The sequence below is a fragment of the Nuphar pumila genome, chromosome 6 (assembly GCF_984573655.1).
Source record: "Nuphar pumila chromosome 6, dmNupPumi1.hap1.1, whole genome shotgun sequence".
Lineage (NCBI taxonomy): Eukaryota > Viridiplantae > Streptophyta > Magnoliopsida > Nymphaeales > Nymphaeaceae > Nuphar > Nuphar pumila.
In genome coordinates this window covers 129,652,705-129,677,282 of record NC_143254.1, presented here as the reverse complement: position 1 = coordinate 129,677,282, position 24,578 = coordinate 129,652,705, and the positions used below count along the sequence as shown (strand labels likewise).

General features: G+C 35.6%; 1 protein-coding gene across 2 annotated transcripts in view; it reads left to right on the top strand.

The window, feature by feature from the left end:
- LOC149836202 (DUF3754 family protein, putative (DUF3754)) overlaps nt 1-24,578 on the top strand; it is a 111,056-nt gene that overhangs the window by 8,814 nt on the left and 77,664 nt on the right. For both annotated transcript variants that reach the window (XR_016432405.1, XM_090009057.1), the window contains exons 6-8: nt 4,291-4,420; nt 5,316-5,432; nt 5,565-5,609. Coding sequence is in view for 1 of the 2 variants with exons in the window: in XM_090009057.1 (XP_089865183.1) it covers nt 4,291-4,420; nt 5,316-5,432; nt 5,565-5,609 (292 nt within the window). In the remaining variant the exon portion in view is untranslated. The remainder of the gene's footprint in view (nt 1-4,290; nt 4,421-5,315; nt 5,433-5,564; nt 5,610-24,578) is intronic.

Here is a 24,578-nt window from a genome sequence, read left to right as displayed (position 1 = left end):
TGAGGTTGAACCTCTTTCACAACCTGTTAAAAAACCCTCAACAATACATTTGCTATCTTGGGCGTATCAGACAAATCAATTGATTTTAAAAACATGGTTCATTTGAGGCAATAAACAAGAAAATTTATCAAAGTCCTCGACCTTTTGTCTGTCCACCCATCTGCCATGATGTTACACCTAGTCTCTTTCCATGATTGCCTCATCTCATTACAATAAGCCTTCACTTCATTTATATTAGCATTTAAAATCTTTCCTCTCAAAGCATGATATGAAGATATCTTGTATCCATATCTAATACTGGTTATGACATCTGCCATGACCTGAAAATGAAATGAATTTGCTGCATCAAAAGGAATGCAAGCATTATAAAACCATCTCCCAACTACGATATTCGCCTGCTCGACTAAATGTTGAGGAGTACTAACAATATGAATGTCGGGTTGCGCCCCAAGAGCATGTAAAAGTGTCTTCAAAGAGACACTACGATCAAGACCCTAAGTCTTTGAGAAATGAGGTGTGCACAAAGGCACAATAAGAACTCTTAGAACACTTGTGCACAAAAGCACCACCCACAATGGCTCACAAATGCACAAAGGCATAAAAGAATGAGTAAATCTCTATTAATCAAAAAATGGCTTTGACACAAAGCCTCTCAAAAAATACAAAGAGGAGAGCTCTATTTATAGAGCATCAAAAGGCATTTAGTGGGCCTTGGAGGGGCTCCACATAAGTACATTATTTGAAAGAAAAGAAAAAGAAATAAAAGAAAAATAAAATTATACAAACATATTCAAAAAGATGAATATGCGTAAAATAAAAAAGAGAAAAAGACTAAAATACCCCTATAACTGATGTATATTTGTATATATATAATTAGATAGATACATGTATATTATATGTATATGTACCTCTCTTTATATATATAATATATGAGCATTACAATGATAATGGATTACAATTTAACATGGCAATCCTAGGAGGGAAAAAGCTCTTAATAGATCCTCTAGCTCTACTTCCTCTCGAAGAACTCTATCTTACTCCTCTTCTTTTTGTGCTCGTGACACTACTACTAGCACCAACCACACATTTTTTCTTCGCTGTAGAACTTTCTACTTCTGATGCTATGTTAGGGGCCGTAGGATCAGAAATAGGGAGTTTATCTTCGTCTTCCCAAGGTTGCACATACCCAATTTCTGCCTCATTCATCTCCTTTTTTTTTTCTCAAACCAGTAAGTAATTGTTGGCATTTTCATTTCACGGCATCCGACAAAGTCCTTGATGTACAAGTGCAACATTTAGATGTATCCCAGCTAAATGATGCTTCAACCGAGAGATACCACTCGAAATAACAGTACAACAATAGTTGCACTCGATTTTCAACCGATTTTCGCTCAAAAAATGAAAACATTACGTTTCAGCCCCTTTTTAAATTCACAACACCTTTATTGTACGATACATATGATACACACTCGTATCGCGATACGAGTGCGTATCATATCGTTTTTCTTCATAGTAACGATATGCAGTGTTTTAAAACTCGTCGAGTCAACTCGTTGACTCGGCTCGGCTCGACCCTCCAGCGAGTCAACCCGGCAAGGCAAACTCGGTTTGCCAAAACTCGGGCTTGACTCGGCCTGACTCGGGCGAGTTTTGGGATGTTTGAAATTTGTTTTTTGAGTTTCAAATTACAGTTTCAAAATATATAAGTACATATATTTTAACAAGGGTTACGCCCAGATTTTGTATAAAAAAGAAAATAAAAATCATTTAAAGATAAAAAAGCATTTAAATCCATAGAATAAAATCGCCATGTTCGAACTACTGTTCACCCTGTGTTATCAACTTATTCTAGCAAAATATTTTAAAGAAATGATTCTCACTATATATGGAGGGTCAACTGTGCCTATGGGAAGTCACATTTAGGTTTCATCATCCATTTGTTATGTGAACAAGCATGGTACATATTCAAATATTAGTAGTCTTTTTATAGTTGTGCCATTAATATATTTCCTGCATAGTTTTATACATGAGAAAATTGCTTATTTATGTTGATATTGGGCATTCTGTAAACTTTCAATATGCACATATATCCCTATTTTACATTTATGGATTTGTTAGAGAGGGAATTAAAACTTTTAAAACAAGCTAGCATATATGATTGGCCATTTTAGGAACCTTAGGTAGTAGCAGACTGAACTCATGGTGACCAAATCCTCTAATTCAAGTCATGAATTAGTCAAAGTGCTTGTATAGATATCAAATTCAATTATTCAAGCAAACCTCTATAGCTCTTTGCAGTTGTTTTTATATTCTTATAGACATTTGGAGACTATGTTTACTCAAAAACATGGTTTCAGACAAATTATATATTGCTTTTCTTTTAAAATCAAAAGTTAACAAAACCCGGTCCGAGTCACCGAGTTGACCCGCCGAGTCACGAGTCAATAAAGAACGAGTCGAGTTCCGAGTCACGGGTTTTAAAACTTTGACGATATGTATCGTACCATACAATACAGTACGATACAAATACAAACGACCTTGCTTTAGATACGAAGTAATATATATTTGTATTGTAATGCGATCATGAAATCAGAAGTGACTTGTAAGAAGTTGGCCAGTTTAAAGTTTAGCAAAAGTATGGCAATGTAATAAGATCATCCAAATTTTGCTATCTGATGTGGTGGCTGTCTGCCTCAATGTGTTCGGTATGGTATATGGTGTTTTTCTTTTAGAAAAAGAAAAATGGTTTGGGTAAGATGACACCTTTATATGAACAGACCAAAGCTGGCAGGCTCCATAGGCATAAATAAGAGAATCACTGAAGAAAATGTAGAAGTCACATGTCGTCATATTTTCCATGTAAACTGTTGCCTTTAGAACATAGTACCAGAGTATTAAAATTTAACTAATCATGTATGCTGGTGCATGATGTTCAGAAGGATGATGGTCATTTAGATTAGGCTCCAAGATGCTGCATAGAGTCGAAAAGAGATGCACCATCAGATGCATGCTTCCTTGTGTTCAGCAACTTGTATGTGCCAGCCATTAAAATATTTGGAGACAAGTTCTAAGATAAAATTCAGTTAAAAATTTAAAATACCAGACACTCATCTGGAGTGTACGAAACCTCAAACCAAATCTGTGAGAAATGTTAAGTTTGTTATCTCAAACTAACAAGGGTGTGGCATGAGCATGGCACCTAATTGTTGGGTGTGGTCCATGGATAATGATTTGTGGTATTTAATTGCTAACTGATGTTGAGCATTAAAAAGTAACAGAAGTGACAAAGCAGGACTGGAGATCAAACATCCGGAGCTCTTATCCATTAAGCTTTTGATACAGAAGTTTTTTGTATATGTGGGACATAGAGTTTATCATTGCTAATTGTCAAGCACGAATAAAGACAAATTACTTTTATTTATGTTGCATCTGCAATATGCCACACCCAAAAAGATATATTTCTTCTTATTAATGTCGCACAATCTTATGGTGTGAGTATCAAAGCTGATTCCTTTAATAAATTCCATGCCATGCATGGAGAAGATACTTCTGATGCCTTGCATACTATGGATCATGGTATTAAGCAACCCTAGAAACCCTAGGCCTTGCTCTCCAAGAAATTTTAATTTCTTACTAGCTCTGTAGCTCATCAACTGTAAGATTCATACTGTTCCATCTTTATGGAGGAAAGTGAAGCGGTATGTAAACAATTGCCCAAATGATAATAGAAAGGTGCACACAGCATCATGTATATAGACATCCACAAGGCTATAACATAAAAGTAAATTAAGATGGTTCTTGCCCCAATTTTTCTATATGGATAAAAAGTTAGCGAAAATCCTGCCAGCATATTTGTGGATGAGACAATTCACACTCATCTGCAAGCACAAAAAACAGAGAAGTTTGGAGAACTGTTCTAATGTTAAAAATTCTGATGCTTTATTCCATTGTTGACTCTCTGTCATTAGCTCTTAGTGTATTTTGATCATTTGATATATTTGAGTCCTTGTTTAGTATCAAATATTGATTGGTCTGGCTTTAATTTGCTTACCTTGTGTCAATATTTCTAATAGCTTCAACATGGTATGCTTATACTGTTGTTCATAATAACACTTATGATATAGATTGTAGACGTACCAACTTTTGTCTTTATAGATTATTTGGTTCAAATTGGTAGTGTCCATTTTTCATTGCAAAAAAAGCATCCATATTTTTATTATCAAATGCACGATCGTATGTTGGTTAAGATTGGATTGATCAGGTATTTATTGCATGAATTGTCTTCTTCAGGCCTAATTTTTTGTCAAGGATAACTCTCAGTGATATATGGAAACCAGCAAGCAAAGGATCTTGTGAAAATGATTTGTGGAAAATGTTTAAGGCTGCCTTCCACATACTTTTCACACAGTCGGTTCTTCAGGTACTCTGGGAACTAGTGAAGCCTTGTTTTCTCATACTTCTCTGCTTTATTTGACCTAAAAAGTTGTTGCTTGAAAATATTTATCTGTTATTTAGTTTGATCTTGTTTGCTTACTGTTGCGCCTTAACTTTTATCTAGTAACTACCTTTAGAAAATCCACTATGTTTTTCTTAATCATGGTTTCCTTGAACCAGATTAATGGTAATATAAATATCCAAGTTGTTATACATCTCAGTTTGATTTGTTGATGCTTGGATTCAATTAATTGACTGATAGTGTTCCTATTAAATGATGCCACCAACGTGCCATAAGTGCATGCTTAATTATTCAATAAGCTGTTATTTTTACTTTTTGAGCAATGGTCATTACCCATGCTTGTCAAACATTGACCTTTCAGTAGGTATGCAAATTAAATATGATTCCAAGAGGTTTATTTTTGATCTTTCATTTAGTGGCTGTACAGAAGAGATATCTTGCTTGGCTCAGTTTTTTTTATCGTAATTTTACTTCAAGTAGTAGATAGAAGCTAGAGATGGGGATGTTCTCTCAAAGTGAATGAGTTTCCCAGTAACTGATGCTATCTAAGAAGAAATTGCTTTCGTGGAAGTACAAGTACCTGGCAAACTCCCTGTTATGCCTACTGATTCTTGTATGCTTGCTTGATCATACTTGATTAGTTGTTTCTTATGTTACATTGGCACAACTTTTAGGATTTCTTTTGTACTAGGCATTTTCACAATTTGGTAGTTTCAAGTGGCAAAAGAAATTTGGTAGAACATTCTATAAATGTTTTTTTATGACGAGGAACCCTCGCCAAAGCGATGGGAAACCCCGGGTGGGGCCCCACTACACCTTTCTTTTCATAATATAATCTAAAATTTTGTCACAAATTCAGGAGCCTGCTTTCAAAGAATTGATATTGCTTTATTCAGAACAAAGGGACCATATAGAAGATGAGCTTCCTTCCTTACAGTTGAAAATTTATGAGAAAATCCCTGTTCCAGATCTTCCTGTAAGTAATACAATTTTCATTTTCTTATTTTCTTTCATCTAACTGTAAGTTTGGCCTAACATTTATGGTCATTATTGCATGATCTCTCTCTCTCTCTCATTGTAATTTTCTTTCTCTTTTTTCAACTTTTAGGTTATATTTCCACACAAAAAGTTGTCTTTTCGGATTCTTGACACGGTAAGTTGTTTTATGATTTTTTGTCATGGTATGTGATCCTTGTTAAGACCACATACATTTAGAGACACTTTGTATGCACAATAGGTATTTCCATAATTTGACTTAAATGAAATTTAAGGACATTATTGTAATTCAAGTTATAGAGTATTATTAAATAAAATAGGGCGTCCTGCCCTATCTCAAGTCTGGATGCTCTCTTTGGTTTCTATTTCTCCTTCTCTTGCAGAGTGTATCATTGGAGGTGCTCAAACTTCTTAACCATATGTTTTATTACTTCATCTTAGCTACATCCTAATGAAATTCTCTTAGATATGTATAAATCAGTCTTTCTTGGGGGTCTTAGGTCACATTTGGAAGTGAGAAATAGTAGGAAAAGTGAAAGTAGGAAAGAAAATATTCTAACTTTTCCATCTGTCCCATACGAGTTTTGAATGATTTTTTTTTTCTAAAAATTCAGATTTTTGATAGGAAAAATTCCTCTACATGTGGGGGGTGGAGGAATTTTTCCTATAAAAAATTCTCTTTCTGCATTAGGGCAACCACTCACCCAAAAAATCTCATTCCATCAGCTGCCACTTTGTTGCTTTCATCTTCACCTTCCTCCGATGCACCTCCATTTTCAGATCTCTCTCTTGGATCTGGTCGACCCACCTCCCTCTCTCTCTCTCTATATATATATATGTGTGTGTGTGTGTGGAGAGAGAGAGAGAGAGAGAGAGAGAGAGAGAGAGAGAGAGAGAGAGAGAGAGAGAGAGAGAGAGAGAGAGAGAGAGAGAGATTCCAACCTTAATTTTCTTATTACACAAAAACAAGATAATTTTTCTGACACTTTTCAAGTCCGTTTTACTCATGCTACACAATCAAGCAAAAATTCATCATTTAGAAAAGTTATCATATCAAAACTTCTCATAGGAATTTTTTTCTTTTCCTATGGGATTTTTTCTTGCTTTTTGATGCATTCCTCATTTCTGTGGACTTAGCTCTCGATCCAAACGATGCAGAACCAACCTCAAGTGACCCAGATCCAACACCATTGGTCTAGAATTTGCAACCGCATCTCCTGCAGGACAAACCCGATCCAAGATCCACCCCATCCATGCAGCCACATCAGCATGTGACCCACCCTTGGACGTCCCCCTATGAAGGCCTTGATGGCAAGTGGGACCCACATGGGGCTCCCCCTCTAGAAGCATCCATGGAGGGGCGTGTTGGTCTACCCCCTATGCACACCCCCAAGGGCCTTAACTCCTCCAAGAAAATCGTGTGCCCCTTGGGGTGCCTTCCTTAATAGGCTTTGTTTAAGCCCAAAATGCCCTTATGAGTTGGGCCTCCTTAAATGCCTTGAGAAGGGTTTTTACTTAAGATAGATTAGGTGCTTTGGTTCTTGTATTTTGAGTTTATGAGGCTTAGAGTGTTATGCTTTTGCTTTAATATTTCTTGTAATTGTTGATGTCAATTATGGAGGGGGGTCCATCTTAGTGTTTTGAACAGGAATGAAAAATATATGAATCATGAGCTGAAGCTCTCTCCTCTCCAAATTCGTCTATCTCTCTCTATCTTGGTCCTGACCCTTTCTTCTCTTCTTTCCCTTGGCTCGTAGGCCTTCTTCCAAACTCGGGTCCTTCTTTGACCTTATTGCGAGTCTCTCCCCTTGATTAGTCTCTCTTACTCATAGTGATGACTGATCCCTAGTGGATCTGACCACTACAAATGGACCTAGGCTACAACCCATGCCCATCTTCACTAAGGTGCTCAAAGACTCACTTAGGTGGACTCACCGTTCCGAAGTGTTCGTGCGTTTCCAGTGGTTACAACCCATCCTCAGCTGTACCAATCAGTTGCAGACCTTCCCTAAGACCCAAAAAGTCAAAACCACCTTCACCTAGGCTCAAACCCACTTTTGTACCTCCTTGACCCAAACCGAATATAGTTAACCAACCCAATTATGCATGTGATTTGCAGAATTTGACCCAACTTCCCTAGGTCATATCTCCCTCATCCGACCTTATCTAACCCTGCAATTTTAACCATAGGTGCTCTAAGGTGTCTCCAACCTACCTTCCAAAAATCAGCCCCAAACTTCAAACCATTTAGGAGAACCAACCTTTTTATTGAACCTTGCCAAACTTGAATCCCAGTCCGGACTCTATTTTCGTTTTGCTGTTCCCGACCTCATAAATCCCAGACCCTCAAATTTTAACCAAACATTCCTTCTAATAAGACAAAAAGTATAAAATTATTCTGCATTGACAAATGTAAGGAATTAAGGAATAATTTCCATTTAAATTTAAAAGCTTTCATGATAAATGTCATGATATAGTGTAGATGCCATAGACTACCTTTAATATCGTTTTGTCAAACATTGTGATAACATCATGTGTTTTCTTCAAAGTCACCACAAGATAAGAGATATTTTTGACTATTGCATGGGCAATTTGAGCATTGTGACAAACATTTTCCAATATATTCTAAATATTGTGTTAAAATGCAGAATTTTGTTTGGAAGTAGGATTTATAAATTTGTGATAAATTGAATTTTGCAGTCTTAGTGGGAAAAATGTATATCTCATGACAATGCCATGATTGTTCAAGTTGTTGGAGAAAAAACTATAATGAAATATGCGGAAGAATCCAAGAATGCTAAAGCATTCACTATGTCCCACACGGACAAATGCAACAAGCAAAAGAGAGGAAATCCACTAAGGGATATACGAAAGGCCTTATAAAAAGGCTACACACATGAAAAATAATATCACTATTATTGAAGAGGAGCTCTCAAGAGCAATACAACATACAAGGGGGTTTCCCCCTATTTATAAGAAAAGGAGACCAAAGGGGCTCCCAATAGAGTCGTTGGAAGCCCCCAACGGTCACAATTGTGACCGTTGGGGGCCCCAACGACTCTATTGTGGGGCCCCTTTTCGGTATCCAAAATACATTTTAAAAAATAAAAAAACAAAAATAAAAAACAGCAAAATAAAAGAAATAAAACAAGTACCCCTATTGGGTACTTGTGAAAAGACCATAATACCCCTATCGGGTATTATGGTGAATATACATCTATATTTATATATATATAGATGTATTATTACATATGTTTTAACACCCCCCTCAAACTTTACGGGGGAATGACCGAAAGTTTGCCAAGAAGGAACAAGAAGCGAGGAGCAGGCAGGGCTTTGGTGAAGAAATCTGCAAGTTGATATTCTGAAGTGACATATGGCAGTGTAACTGTCCCACGAAGATATTTATCACGTACATAATGACAGTCCATTTCAGTATGTTTAGTCCTCTCATGGAAAGTGTGGTTGCTGGCAATGTAGATGGCACTTTTGTTGTCGCAACAAAGCTTCGAAGCACCGGTAATTTCGACTCCCATATCTTGAAGAAGACTTCGAAGCCACACCAACTCCATTGTAGTAGTTGCCATAGCCCTGTATTCTGCTTCAGTAGAAGACAATGAGACTTTCTGCTGTTTCTTGCACCTCCAAGCAATTAGCGAATCTCCTAGGAAAACACAAAAGCCAGTAGTTGAGATTCGATCATTTGGGTTTCCTCCCCAGTCAACATCAGTATAAGCTAGTAAATCTAAGGAAGAGATTGAGGATAGGAATAGCCCTTTAGTCAAAGTATTTTTAATATATCGAATGATCCGGAGCACAACACTCATATGCACAGATGTAGGAGCATGCTGAAATTGGCTTGCAAAATGCACAACATGAGCAATATCCGGCCTGGTGATAGTCAGATAGGTGAGGGAGCTTATGAGTTGCCTGTAGGGCGTAGGATCATCCAGCAGAACTCCATCCTCCAGTCGTAGTTTAGCATTGATAACCTCGGGAGTCTCCACCTTTTTATCATCTGAAATCCCAGATTTGGAACATATGTCTGCAGCAAGCTTCATCTGTGACAATATATACCCTCGAGGAGAGTATGCAACTTCTATACCAAGAAAGTACCTGAGAAAACCCAGATCATACATATCAAAATTATGTTTTAACATATTTTTAACTTTAAGAATACCACTTTCATCATTGCCAGTGATGATCATATCATCAACATAAAGCAGAAGGATGATGATACTATTACCTGCACGTTTAACAAAAAGAGCATTGTCAGTATAACATGAGCGAAATCCCAATTGTAACATGATAACACTAAATCTATCATACCAAGCCTTAGGGGCTTGTTTAAGACCATATAAAGCTTTTAATAACCGAAGGGTTTGACCTTGGTTAACACTGATTCCCGGCGGAGGGTCCATATATACTTCTTCATTCAACTAACCATTAAGAAAGGCATTTTTAACATCTAATTGGAATATAAGCCATTTCTTAGATGATGCTACCACAATTAAAGTTCTAACGCCTGTCATGCGAGCCACAGGAGCAAAAGTCTCCTCATAATCGATGCCATACTCTTGTGAGTATCCCTTAGCAACTAATCTAGCTTTATAACGTTCTAGGGAACCATCACTTTTTGTTTTGACTTTGTAGACCCATCGACATCCTATAGCTTTCTTATTTGGAGGAAGGTGAACTATTTCCCAAGTTTTAGCTTTATTTAAAGCATCTAGTTCAACTTTCATTGCTTCAACCCAATGAGGTATACTTTTTACTTGATTATAATGGGAAGGTTCATAGTAAGAATGCAAGGCAATTAGACAAGCTCTATAGTTAGGTGAGAGAGTTTCATATGAGACAAACCTATTAGGTAGAATTGATGCTCTAGAAGAACGCCTAAGGGAGGTCTCTTCTAGGGGTTCATTAAGCCGCAAGAATTTTTCTAAAGCACTAATAGGTTGGGCTTCCTCACGCCGAGTGTATACTTGGAGATTGTCACCATTAGTTGGTGATACATCATTATCATGAGAATCACGAGTATTTTCTAAAACTTTCGGATGACTCAAAGAGTCATCATTTGAATCTTCTAAAAGATCATTGATAAACATATAATCAATTTCATTTGGTTTTTCCAATATTTCAAATCCATTTTCATCTTCTAAAAAGGTCACATCTTTGGAGATAAATAATTTATTGTTTTTATAGTCAAAGCATCTATAGCCTTTTTGATTTTCACCATATCCTAAAAATACACATTCTATTGCTTTAGGTGACAATTTATCTCTTTTATGTAAAAGAACAAAGCATTTACACCCAAAGATTCGAAGACGATTGTAGTCGGGTTTCATATTAAAAAGTTTTTCATAAGGATAGATATTGTTCAATTTTGAAGATGGCATCCTATTGATTAAATAGGTGGAGGTTAACATGGCTTCGGCCCAAAAATTTTTAGGAATATTTTTAGAAATGAGTAAGGATCTAGTGGTTTCCAAAATATGCCTATGTTTTCTTTCTGCTAGACCGTTTTGTTGAGGAGTTCTTGGGCAAGATTTTTGATGACAAATGCCATGTTGTTTTAGATATGATTGAAAATCATTTGATAAGTACTCTCCACCCGAATCGGATCTAAGAATGGATATTTGACTTTGAAATTGATTTTGAACTTTTGCATGGAATTCTTTAAAGAAGTTAAAAACTTCCGATTTAAAGTTAAGAAAATAAATCCATACATATCTAGTATAATCATCAATAAAAGTAACATAATACGAATAACCACCTTTAGATAGAACCGGAGATGACCCCCAAACATCAGAATGCACCAATTCAAAAGGTCTTGTTGTCACAAAGGATCTAATAGGAAAATGATTAGACTTTATTTTGCCAAAAATGCAATCTTTGCAAATGATATCTTTTTCTTTAGAAAACTTGTGTCCAAAAGGAAAAAGATACATTTTAGAGTAACTTGGATGTCCAAGCCTTTTATGCCAAGTTTCAATATTTTTGTCTTCGACATAAGTACAAAATGAGGTATTTGGAAGCATTAAGTTATTCATAAAATAAAGGTCTCCCTTCCTATGGCCTTGCCCAATCCGCTTCCCGGACCGGAGATCCTGCACAAAGCACCCTTGGGATGAGAAAGATATTTCACATCCATGGTCGGCTATTTGAGAAACGGAAAAGAGGTTAAGATTTAATTTTGGCACTATTCTAACTTTTGGAACAAGGAAATTTTGAACATTTTTAGAATCAAGAGTTCCAACACCATTTATTTTGAGAAAAGTTCCATCGGCCGTAGAGACACAAGACATTTTTGAATTGGTGTGCACATTGGTTAATGCATTTTCATGAGGGGTCATGTGAAAGGAAGCTCCGGAATCTAAAATCCAAGAGTACGTACCGAGAGGTGATGATGAGGCAATGGCGGCACCGGAGGTAGAAGAAGTAGCCTTTAGAATTTGTTGGAGAGCGAAGGAAATTTGTCCAAGAGTATCTTTGAGATCCCCGTTCTTGCCGTCATCTTCTTTGGTGGATGATTCTTCAACGGAAGCCACCTTTGGCTTGAATGCTCAATTTAGCTTTGGGCAAACGGGTTTAATATGCCCTGGCTCATAACAATGATGACATATAATCATTTTTCTTCCACCACTCCCTTGCTTACCAAAATGAGGTGGTTTGTATGTTTTGACATGATTGCCGGGTTTAGATACGGCAAGAACTTCATCAATGCTTTTACCCATATTATGCCTAGTCTCTTCTTGAGTAATCTCGGCAATAGCCTCTTCTAAGGGAGGAAACGTAGATCTATGGAGAAGTGAGGATCTAACTTGTTCAAATTCGGGATGAAGCCCAAATAAAAATTGAAACAATCTATCTTGTTCCATTTGTTTTTGTCTTAGTACCACATCCTCCATAGACACCCATTTAGGCTCTAAAAGAGCCAATTTATCTCACAACGGATTTAGAGGACTATAATAGTCTTGTATGCTCATGTCACCTTGTTTTGTGGTTCTCACTTTTTCTTGCAAAAAATAAGCTCTTGCAAGATCCTTTTGGGTAAACATACCCTTCATAAAAAACCAAGCTTCATTTGCCCGACGGAATTTTGCAATATTTGCACATACCTTAAGTTCAACATTGTTCATAAACCATGCTAGGATTTTTGCATGGTTACTCTCCCAATCTTCCATTTGATGATGATAATCTTCAATAGCCTTGAGACGAGCATCGCCTTCAAGTGCTTTCTCTTGATCTTCTTCCATCTTTGTGAGCTTAAGTTGGGGTTCCGGAATGGTCCCCATTACATAACCCCAAAGCTTCTTGCCTTTGAGATTATTCTCCATTGCGGATGCCCACATCATGTAATTTTTCCCATTGAGCTTGAATGATAGATCGATCTTGACTTCCATTGCTACAAAATGGAGGTGAGAGAAAAAAAAAAGAGGAAGTACAGAGATACACGATTTTACCTTAGAAGATCGTATGGCTCTGATACCATGTAATGAAATATGCGGAAGAATCCAAGAATGCTAAAGCATTCACTATGTCCCACACGGACAAATGCAACAAGCAAAAGAGAGGAAATCCACTAAGGGATATACGAAAGGCCTTATAAAAAGGCTACACACATGAAAAATAATATCACTATTATTGAAGAGGAGCTCTCAAGAGCAATACAACATACAAGGGGTGTTCCCCCTATTTATAAGAAAAGGAGACCAAAGGGGCTCCCAATAGAGTCGTTGGGAGCCCCCAACGGTCACAATTGTGACCGTTGGGGGCCCCAACGACTCCATTGTGGGGCCCCTTTTCGGTATCCAAAATACATTTTAAAAAATAAAAAAACAAAAATAAAAAACAGCAAAATAAAAGAAATAAAACAAGTACCCCTATTGGGTACTTGTGAAAAGACCATAATACCCCTATCGGGTATTATGGTGAATATACATCTATATTTATATATATATATATAGATGTATTATTACATATGTTTTAACAAAAACTCCAGTCTGTTTTTTACTCCCTTTTGTCAATTTTTTTGGCTTTCTCCTTTTTCTTCTTTTACCAGATTCTTCTAACCAAAACTTTAGGAAGTGAAATTTAGGATAATCTCATGAGAAGTTTATGGCTGGAAATTTTCAATTTTAACTTTGTGGTTGTGAGTTTTAGGAACTTATATGATTGAAAACAACAATCCTGGGGTACAAAAAGTAAAACCTTGCATGACTCTTATCTTCCAAGGTTAACGTGTGCGTACTATAGACATGTATTTTGTTAAATGTACTAACTAAAACTGTCCTCCCAATGGAGAGTCAAGGGTTTCATCATTTAAGGAGATATTGTAAAGAACCAAAACGCCTTTGATCGTAAGCAAAAGTCCACCAATAACCAAAGTGGATTAGCACAAAAGTGGTCACTAAGGACACACCTGCAAATCCCACAAAGGGGATATGCACAAAGAAGACTCAAATATTAAAAAATAATATTTTATTATTCACTTAAAAATATGCAAGAAGCATTACAAGAATGAGGGGATTTATCCCCTTTATATACACTCAAAAAGACTCAAATAGAGTTGTTGGAGCTAGTCCAACATTTATATATGTAGCCATTGTACTAGCCCAACCGTTAGTCAAAACTAGTCGACATTAGGTTGACTATTCAAAAAGAAAGAAAAATTAATAAATAAAAAGATTTACAAGTTGTATTGAAAGTATATATATATATATATATATATATATAGAATATATATTATATGTATATACAATTTAACACTCCTCAAACTTACGATAAAATAACCGAAAGTTTGTCAAAGAAGTGAAATTTAGGAGCAAAGAGAGGTTTGGTGAAAAAGTTTGCCAATTGATACTTTGATGTGACATAAGGCAGATAAATGACGCCTTGAAGATATTCTTTTCGTACATAATGACAATCCATCTAGATGTGCTTGGTTTTCTCGTGAAATTTGTTGTTGCTGGCGATATAGATATCACCCTTATTGTGACAACATATCTTTAAAGCTCTTTCAATTTGGATTTTCATTCCAGCCAACAATCTTCTCAACCATACCACCTCCATTGTAGTAGGGGCTATGGCTCGGTGTTCAACTTCTGTTGAATAAAGAGAGACTTTCTGTTGCTTTTTGCGTCGCTACAAGATTAGAGATTTACTTAAGAAAACACAAAAACCTGTGGTTGAATACCTATTGTTGGGTTCACCTCCCTAATCCTCATCAGTATAAGCAAGTCTAATGCAGATGAAAAAGACATAAACATGCTTCTTGAAATAAAATTTTTAAGATATCTAATAATACGCAAAACAACCCTCATATGAACAGATGTCAGAGCATGCTCAAATTTCCCGGCTATGTGAACAACATGTGCTATGTCTGGTCTAGTAATGACAAATAAGAGAAAGCTCTAATAAGCTGTCGATAGGGGTGTTGTGTCGTCAAGAGGCTCCTCCTCATCAATTTTCATTTTGACATTTGTAATTTCAGGAGTATAAACACTCTTATCATCCGTAATTTCAAACTTGATAATAATATTAAAAGCAAATTTAGATTGAGATAATAGATATCCTCTAGGGTAATATGCAACTTCTATCCCTAGAAAGTATCTTAGAAAATCCATATCAGCCATTTCAAAATTAATTATAAAAATATTTTAAATATTTTTGACTCTCTATTTGTCCCCTGCAGTGATAACGTCAATGTAGAGGAGAAAAATGGCTGTACCTGCTTCCTTAGCTGTCATAGGCGCTAGGCGGTGAGGCCCTAGGCATGGCCTAGGCGGTACCCAAATAATTTTTTTTAAAAAACATATAAAGCACTCACACCAAAAGCCAGCACTAATTTCAATCAGTTCATAACCACCACAATAACACCAAGATAGCACAACACAAAAGAAACCCAATCTGAATCAATCTCAAAACCGTAACTGATATCACAGATTCACAGCTATGACAAGCACTCATAAAGAAAGCAATCGGCAGCACTACATTATATTAATAACTCTGCCTAGATTTTCCAGTGATTAGGGACTCTCTAATCAACTAGTAAGAGCATAAAAATCCAATAAATTCTAGCCTTTCAAAATTGGACAAAACTTTATGTGAAGCCTAAAAGATGTGTCATTTCAAGGATTTCGGTCTTTCAAATGGTTGCAAGAAACCTGAAAATCCAAGACACTCATAGTGGGTGTTTGGATGTATGCACCAACATCTCTGGGATAACTAGTAGTGATGCATTTTTCTCCATAGCGAAATACCCCAACTTATCCCAGTTTTTCTGGATAACTAGGGCAATCAGGGAGGACTAATTGAAACAACACTTGGTGATTATTTCCAAATTTGGAGATTTGGTATTTCAATAGTCAGGAACCATTTCCTCCATAACTTTCACAAGCGACTTCATGGAAAATAAGAGATTTCCTTTATGAAATTTACAAAAAATAACCTCCCACATATTTGTAGAAAAGTAACATCCAACCTGAGGTTCTATTAAATCCAAAGCCGTTTGGAACCATATTTCTCCTCAAAAAACAGTATAATCAATACTCCATGGTTAGCAAAACCATCTTTTTAATTAATAAATGCAAAAGAATGAAGTACTAAGATATTATGTCATAATAGACCTACCAATTAACCCTGGGATACCCACCTGAAAAAACTAAGTAATCAAACCAAGTATAGAATAAACAGATTCAGCTAGGAATGCAATATGGAAAGGCTTTGTTACTCGGTATTCCAGAGAGAGAGAGAGAGAGAGTTGACCACCTTCTTCTTCTGCCCTAGCGAGACTGCGAAAGAGAGGAGAGAGAACCGAACGAGAGAGGGTTGAAAAAGGAAAAAAATGGAACCTTTTCTCCCTTTTATATGCCGAATGAGTCAACTAAAAAAAAGTGGATCGACCTAGGCTTAAGCCTAGGCGAGCTAGGCGGTAATATAGGGCCTCACCGCCCAAACCTGGTTGTCCAGGCGGTGGGGCTAAGCCTAGGCATCGCCTTTGACAACTAAACCTGCATTAACTTCTTTAATAAAAAGAGCAGTGTCTGTCAAACAAGATCTAAAACCAATATCAAACATAACTCTGCTAAATCTATCATACCAAGCTTTGGGAACTTGTGTCAAACCATACAATGCCTTTTGTAGGCGAAGAGCCTTCCCTTGAGGAATGCCTATACCTGGGGTGCCTCCATGTATACTTCTTTCATATGATTTTCATTAAGAAAAATATTTTTAACTTTCATTTGATATATCGATCAATTTTTAAGTGAAACAACTGTAATGAGGTCTCTAACAATGGTCATGCTAGCAACAAGAGTAAATGTTCTTTCATAATTTATGCTATATTCTTGCGAATATCCTTTGACAACTAGTCTGTCTTTATATCTCTCAAGGGTCCCATCACTCTTAGTTTTTATCTTCTATACACACCTACCACTTATGAGTTTCTTTCCTTATGGAAGGTTTTGAAGAGTCCAAGTTTGAGTCTTTTCTAATGCTTCCAATTCTTCTTTCATGGCTTTAACCCATTCATAATTTTCTTTGGCTTGAGCATAAGATGAATGTTCTACGTAAGAATGAATCAAGGCTATACATGCTTGGTATTTTGAAGAAAATGAGTCATAGGATACAAATTTCGATTGAGGTTTTGATATTCTAGATGATCTCCTAGTTTGCAGTTCATCTTCACTTTCAAAGTTAGATAAATTTTCAAGTGCACATTGGAGGTTTTTGGTCTCCCGTCTAGAGTATTGCATGCAAGTTTGATCATTATGGGATAGTTTTTCAAGCGATAGTATATCTCTTGATCATTAATATTCTCAAGATCATGCTCATAATCACAATCATCAACATCCTGTTTTGAAACAAGATAAAAAAAACTCAGTTACTTAGATTGTTTCTTATCAAAGAAGTTTTATTTAAAAAAAGTCACATTTCTTGAAATATATAATTGTCAACATAACCAAGGAAGGCACGGAAAATAGCTCTAAGAGAAAATTTGTTATTTTTATTGGTTAAAACAAAACACTTGCAACAAAAAACTCTTAATCTAGAATAATTGGGATAGGTTTAAAAAGTTTTTCAACTAGAGAAATATTTTGTAAAGATGAAGATGACATTCTGTTTATAAGATAAACATTGGTCAAAATAGGTTCTGCCCTATGTCACAGGGATTCGGCTAGCAGGGTGCCGCACCCGCGTCGACGCGACTCGACGCGGGTGCGGCACTGGGTGCGGTCAACTCGATCCTGGGTGCGTTGACCGCACCCAGGATCATTTAGGTCCATGGGCTGCGATTTTTTTTAAAAAAAAATTACTCTGTCATGGCTGAAATGGGCTGCTTCTGCTGACAGCAGCTGTCTGTCAGGGCTGCGATTTTTTTTTAAAAAAATTCTGCTGACAGATCTGTCAGCTGCGATTTTTTTTTTAAAATTCTGCTGACAGACAGTAGCTGTCTGTCAGCTGCGATTTTTTTTTAAAAAAATTCTGCTGATAGACAGCAGCTGTCTGTCAGCTGCTGACAGCAGGTGTCAGCAAAAAGGGAACCCCCGACCCCCTTTATATATATATATATATTTACATTTTGCCCCAGCCGCACCCCCGCACTCGGGTTTTTTGGAAGTGCCGAATCCCCGCACCCGCACGCGCACCCGCACCCGCACCCGCACCCGCACCCGCACCCATGTGACATAGGTTCTGCCTAAAAAACCTTAGGCACATGGATAACAATAATCCAAGTTCTTGAAGTTTCAACAATATGTCTATTTTTTTTTCCAGCTAAGACATTTGGTTGTGGTGTGTGGGCAAATTTTTTGATGTGTAATGCCTTGTGAGTTGAGATAATTTTTAAATTCTTTGTACAAAAACTCTCCCTTTGAATCAGTATGACATATAGAAATATCTTTATTAAATCTATTTTTAACTAATTTGTTAAAGTTTCAAAAATATATATATCCGGTAAAGTCATCTACAAATATCACATAATATGCATATTTACCTTTTGATATAATTGGTGTTGGACCCCAAACATCTGAATGAACTATGTCAAGTGGTCTAGACGAAAAAAAGTTATATCATTCTTAGTTGTCAAAAGCGGTGCCTAGGCGCCTAGGTCAGCCTGACCGCCTGGTCGACCAGGTTTGGACGGTGGGACCCTATATTACTGCCTACGCTGTGACAACCTAGGCTTTTTTAGAGCCTGAACTTTTTCTTTTTTAAATTTTTTTTTGAAGATTTTTTTTGATGACATATCATTTGTTTTCTTTTTCGAGGCGGAGGAGAAGAAAAAGAAGAAAAGACATGTTATTTGTCCATTACTTGTATTTTGTCTATTGTTGATAATACTAATAATAATAAGACATATTATTTGTCTATTGCATGTATTATGCCTATTGTTAATTTTTTTGTATATATGATTTTATTTTTTGTGTATTGTTCTTCACATTGTTAGTTGTATTATTTGTTTATTAAGTTGTTAATTTATTCTTAATTTGTTTGAGCAAGTTAAGGTTATGTAATATAATTGCTTTACAGTCGATGTCAGTTTTTATAAACGATTTTTGAAAAGATTTTTAAATGAAAGCAACATGAAAGCCAGACACCAAAAATAAAACCGGCTCGCACGAGTGGTAGAGTCCGGGTCGATCTCAGGGAACGGGGGATACTTCGTATTCAAACACACAAACTAATCTATGCTTTATTGTAAAAAATAAAAGAAAATAGCTAATTAACTAATCAACTAACTACAACAGTGCGGCCCTACGTAGAGGGTTTAAACAATTATTAAAATGGTTTTATTACAAACCCCAAATTTAAAATGAAATTAAACTTTCTAATCTAAAAGAAAAGAAAAACATTTTCAACGCTTGCGTCTTCTTGTCCCGTCTCAAGGCGTGCTACCATGCATTGCTCGCTCGCTTGTCTCCACTCCACGCTTCCCTGCAAGATACAAAAGCAAAACACACAACAGGAACAAGAAATCTACGATAGAAATAAAAAAAATCTAATGAAAAATAACAAAAACATGAATGAACAACATGAACTAACTATTAACCAACTTGTAACAACCTACACTAAATGACAAAATAGCAAAACAAATTTAACTGACTAAATTTAACTAAATACAAGATACAAGAAAAACAACTAACACTAAGAAACTATTTTTCAAAATAACTAACTAACTATTCACTATTCAAATGAAATAATAAAAATATGAATTTAAACTAACTATGTTAGCACACAGAAGGAACCACTTAATCAATAGCAACGTAAATCTAATCTATTTACTTAGAAAAAAATTAATTTTATAATGCAGATTAGCCTAATGCTGAATTATATATTAAAAAAAAACGAAATTCAAAGATTAAGTTATGATCAATTCACATCTATATAAGGGATTCAAAATGGCTTATTACTTTGCAACGAATTACTAACCTCTAATTACTAATGGAATAGTATTAAAACTAGCTAAACGTCAAACACACGACCACTTCTAAATTAATAAAAATTGCAGATTGATTCAATACGGTGGTAGGATAGCACAACAGAATGCAAGTTATTCTACACTACTTCATCATAAAGCATTAAACTTAATTATAAAGAAAACACTAAAGTAATATTACTATCCTATGATGTAAAAAAAAACTTACAGAAACTAATTTAACGATGATGATGTAACACTAAAATATTAACATCAACTGCTAGGACAGTGAATGTAATAAGAACAAAACTGGCTAAACATAATGCTTAATGAAACACAGAACTAACATGTTATATGCTAATGCTAATAACCAAGTCACGCTAAAGCTGGTGGTAAAAAAAATTGCTGAACCTAAATAATTAAACAAAAAAAATGTTGATGTATAAACTAAAAATTGTTGACCTAAATAATGAGAAGAAACACACAACCTAATTAACAAAAGTCGTTGAAGCTAAAAAAGGGGAAACGATGTAACAAAAATAAATAAATAAAAGTAAAACGTTGAAGACAAAAGCTAACCGATGAATAACTGATAAAGAAATAACTAAAGAGACAATAGATTGCACAAAAATGCAAAAACACACAGAAATGTGAGAAAATCAAAATCACAGATGCAAACAATAAAACGCTGATTGAAAGCAAAACACAATATATTTTTTTTGGCATTTTCTATAAGCTATTCACAAATACGTTAAAACAAAAGGTAGAGAAGGGAAAGAAGAGGAAGAAGAGAAGGAGAACTTACCAGATTGTGGCTGGAAGGGTTGAGAGAAAGAATGGTCTCTCCTAGGTGTTGACGTTCCCGTTGTAGAAGCACCCCACCGGCGAAAAAGAGGGGTTGAGAAGAGAAGAGGAGGAAGGTAGGAGGAGAGAAGATGAACCAGTGGACAAGAAGGGTTGAGAGAGAAGAGGGGAGCCGTCTCTTCCAAAGGGAGGACAACCCCTCTTTTTTCTACGTTGAGTTTTTAAAGAGAGAATGGGGGTTTGTTAGTTCTAACCCTAACTCCTTTATTTTCTACGAAATTCCAAAAAAGGCTTAAAAACAAAATGTTTTCTAAAAAACTCTAAAAATCTATATTTTTTTACCTAACTATTTAAACTTTCTAAACAAAATAACGCACCTTTATTTTTTTAATCTAATTTGATTAAAAATCTAAATCCTAAGGAAAAATACGACTAACTAATTTCTAAAGAACCTAATTCGCAAAATTAACTTGCAATTTATGCTTTTTCCGAATTTTATCTTTTTTTTTCACGCATTTTCTCGAAACTAATGATAAACATGGGATTTTAATGCAATTTCTTATTGGATCATGCATGAATTAAATGATTTAAATGCTAAAATAAATGCATGATCAGCAATGTTAAACAACATATTATTTTTCTATTACTTATTGTTGATTGATTTTATGTTGTATACATGTTTCTTATTGTGCTTTTTATGTTCTTTTTTTATTTGGAGTACCGCCTAGGTCTTTTTAGGGGCTCACCGCCTAAGCTCCGCTTAGCGCCTATGACAACTAAGCTATATCATTAAATGATAATCTTATGATTTTTTCAAGAACACAATCTTCATAAGTAAAGTCATTAATATTACAAAATTTTTTCACTCTTGAAAAATATTGAATTTTGGATACATTTGGATGTTTTAATATTCTATGCCATAAATCTAAATATAATTTTTGAACATCACAAAAAAAAGTATCTTTGAGTATCTCTAAAACTCAATTTTCCTGATTGGTGATCCTGCACCCAACATTCATTTGAAGAGAAGGGGATATTACAACCATAATAAAATATTTAAGAAACAAATAAAAGATTTAAATTTAATTTGAGAATGTATATAAATTTTGGGCTATTTTTTTGTGTTTGAAAGATTTTTCTCAAAATTTCCTATTCCTTTGATTTCAAGAGATGTACCATCGACAGTGAAAACATTTGACACACTTGAGTTTATATGACATTTAAATTAAATATCATGATTTAGGGTCATGTGAAAAGATGCACGAGAATAAAGGAGCCAAGAAAATTTACAGGGGTTGGAGTAGGATGAGACCGCGACTCCCGTTGAAGAAGATGACCTTCTAAGAAGAGGTTGAAAAACTTCTACCAATTGAGATAAGGACTTGGCTATTCCAACGGACGAGTCTTCAGAGTTGTCAATGTCCTTAGTCTCTTGAGGTGTTTCAACCGTAGCTACTTTTCCATATAATTTTTTCCTCCCTTCTTAGCTTAGGACACATAGGTTTAATATGTCTCGGTTCATGACAATAATAACAAATAATTTTTTTGTTGTCATATTCATTTACTTGTCTCCCTAAGTGAGGTGGTATATAAGTACGAGTATAGGTCCCGAGCCTAGAGTTGTCAAACACAAATTCTTCATCATTTTTGAGAGAATTTTTCTTCAATCTATTCTCTTCCATAGTTTCTCTATTGTATCAATAATTGAGGGAACCTTTTTTATATGTAAAAGAGCCAATTTGGTGGATTCAAATTCCGACCTTAATCCATTCACAAATTGCTAAAAATGTTCCACATCGATTTGTCTTTGGCGGAACTCAATATCTTCAAGAGAATGCCACTTTGGTTCAAGAAGCGCCAACTCTTTCCAAAGTTCAGATAACTCGTAGTATTCCCTAATGCTTTTGTTCCCTTGGGTCATGGTTCAAACTTTGTCTTGAAAGTTGCACGCATGAGCAATATCCTTAATGGAATACATGTTTTTGAGGTATTCATAAGCATTGTTAACATGCTCGATTTTCGCAAGGCTAAAACACTTTTTGATATCTACACTATTGATAAGCCAAGACATAATCTTGGCATGCCTCACTCTCCACTCTTTCCATTTTTTCTCATAATTAGCTATGACCCTAGTTTTTTACCATCCGAAAGAGGATCTTCCTTCTCGTTCTTCACCTTAGTGAGAATGAGTTTAGGCTCCGGGTCAGATCAATGCACTAATCTCCACAACCTTTTTTCCCAAATGTGGTGCTTCATAATTGAAGACTACATAACATAGTTTGTATCGATGAGTTTCATAAGCATGATGGTGACACTTTCTTTATCATCCATTCTTACAAGGGTAAATAGAGATAGAGAGAGAGAAAGAGAGAGAAGAGATGCAAAGGAGATAGATTTAGAGAAGGCATGAGAGCATGAGCACCACACCACACCACACCACGAACTTTGAGTAAGATCAACGAACACCCAAACCAACAAACCAAGCCAACCTTCAAGCGAGCAATACTCGATCAATCATACAAACACTTGAATGTGAATCACCAATGAGCAAGCAAGCTTGTATTGCAACCACCAACAAGAGCGTGAAAAGAACACGATCTTACGAGCCAACAAACAATACTATCTTCAATTTCAAACATGTGGCTTTGATACCATGTAAAGAATTAAAACACCTTTGATCGTTAGCAAAAGTCCACCAATAACCAAAGTGGACTAGCACAAAAGTGGTCACTAAGGACACACCCACAAATCCCACAAAGGGGATACACACAAAGAAGGCTCAAATATTAAAAATAATATTTTATTGTTCACTTGAAAATATGCAAGAAGCATTACAAGAATGAGGGGATTTATCCCCTTTATATACACTCAAGAAAACTTAAATAGAGTCGTTGTAGCTAGTCCAACGGTTCACTTGAAAATATGCAATATATACACTCAAGAACACTCAAATAGAGCTGTTGTAGCTAGTCCAATGGCTATATTTGTAAACATTGGACTAGCCCCAACGGCTATACTTGTAGCCGTTGGACTAGCCCCAATGGCCAGTCAAAACTAGACAACAATAGGTTGACTAGTAAAAAAGAAAGAAAAATAAATAAATAAAAATATTTACAAGTTGTATTGAAATTATATAAATAATACATATATATATACATATACATACCTGGGTATGCATATATATATATATACATTAGATGTATATACAATTTAACAAAAACTAACTAGTATTTTGTTAAATGCACTAACTAAAATCGTCCTCATACTGGAGGGTCAAGGGTTTTGACATTTAGGGTAGTACGCTTGGGTTAGTCAAATTTGATTTGTCAAGTTAATTTTTTTAATTTCCTTAAAAGTAAAAATTTGTTTACTCTTGTAAAACATGAAACAGAACAACATAGAAAAAGGGAAACATATGACAGTTGGCAGAGTCCAAATTTTCCCTAAAATCAGTGTAAGATTTGGCCTAGATTTGATCACGTACGTGGTTTCATTTAAAATTAGGGAATTTTCTTTCTATTTTTTGTCTCAATTACGTTTGAAACCCATTTGATGTGCATCACATTCCAAAAATCCATATTAGATACCCTAACTCTAATCCGAAGAAACTAAATAATACTGTAAATGTTATGATTTTTCTGTGATTTTTAAATTTCTTATAACTAAATATATTTAGCACCAAACTGCATTGGCATCTAAGGCTTGGACATCTTCAATCATCACAAGTTGTTGCCTTGGGGATGTATTTGTAGATACCCAGTTTTTTGACTTGCCCTATGAGGTTATTTATATGACTTTGATGTGTTTGGGTTGAAATGGTTGTCTTCATCTCTCATGAATTCACGAAGGACTTGGCTTACTGCATGCATTTGCATATTCATCCTTGCATTTTATCTATCC